Source organism: Penaeus monodon, chromosome 21 (genome assembly GCF_015228065.2).
Source record: "Penaeus monodon isolate SGIC_2016 chromosome 21, NSTDA_Pmon_1, whole genome shotgun sequence".
NCBI lineage: Eukaryota > Metazoa > Arthropoda > Malacostraca > Decapoda > Penaeidae > Penaeus > Penaeus monodon.
The window spans coordinates 40,584,222-40,584,611 of record NC_051406.1 but is presented as its reverse complement, the minus strand read 5'-3'; the positions used below and the strand labels follow the sequence as shown (position 1 = coordinate 40,584,611).

Genomic DNA, 390 nt, shown 5'->3' with positions numbered 1-390 from the left:
AAAGAAAAAAAATATTCCCATTTCCCTCATTAAAAAAAAGGGGGGGGGGCGAGTTCCAATACCCGAAAACTATATTTAGAAAATAAAATCACTTTCCCTAGCGAACTGGCCGTAATTCGACTGGGCGAATGGGACCTCTCCACGGAAATGGACTGCACCAACACCAGCAATGGAAGCCGGTTCTGTGCTCCTCCGGTCCAGGATTTTGACTTTGAGGAAGTTATTGAACACCCATCCTACGACAACCGGACGCTCTTCTCAGATGACATCGCTCTGATTCGACTGAGCAAACCAATCAACTTCCTGACATCAGCAGGTAAGGGGGTTTGGAGATTATCATGACAGTCAGTTAGTAGGTGAAGTGTTTGTCGAGTTTTGTGGCTGCAAAAA

At 45.6% G+C, this 390-nt stretch overlaps 1 protein-coding gene across 1 annotated transcript in view; it reads left to right on the top strand.

The window, feature by feature from the left end:
- The window catches only part of LOC119586494 (melanization protease 1-like), a gene marked incomplete in the record, with an annotated part of 4,875 nt that overhangs the window by 3,204 nt on the left and 1,281 nt on the right, over positions 1 to 390 (top strand). Inside the window, 1 exon segment of the mRNA XM_037935233.1 lies at positions 102 to 316. Coding sequence (XP_037791161.1) covers positions 102 to 316 — 215 coding nt within the window.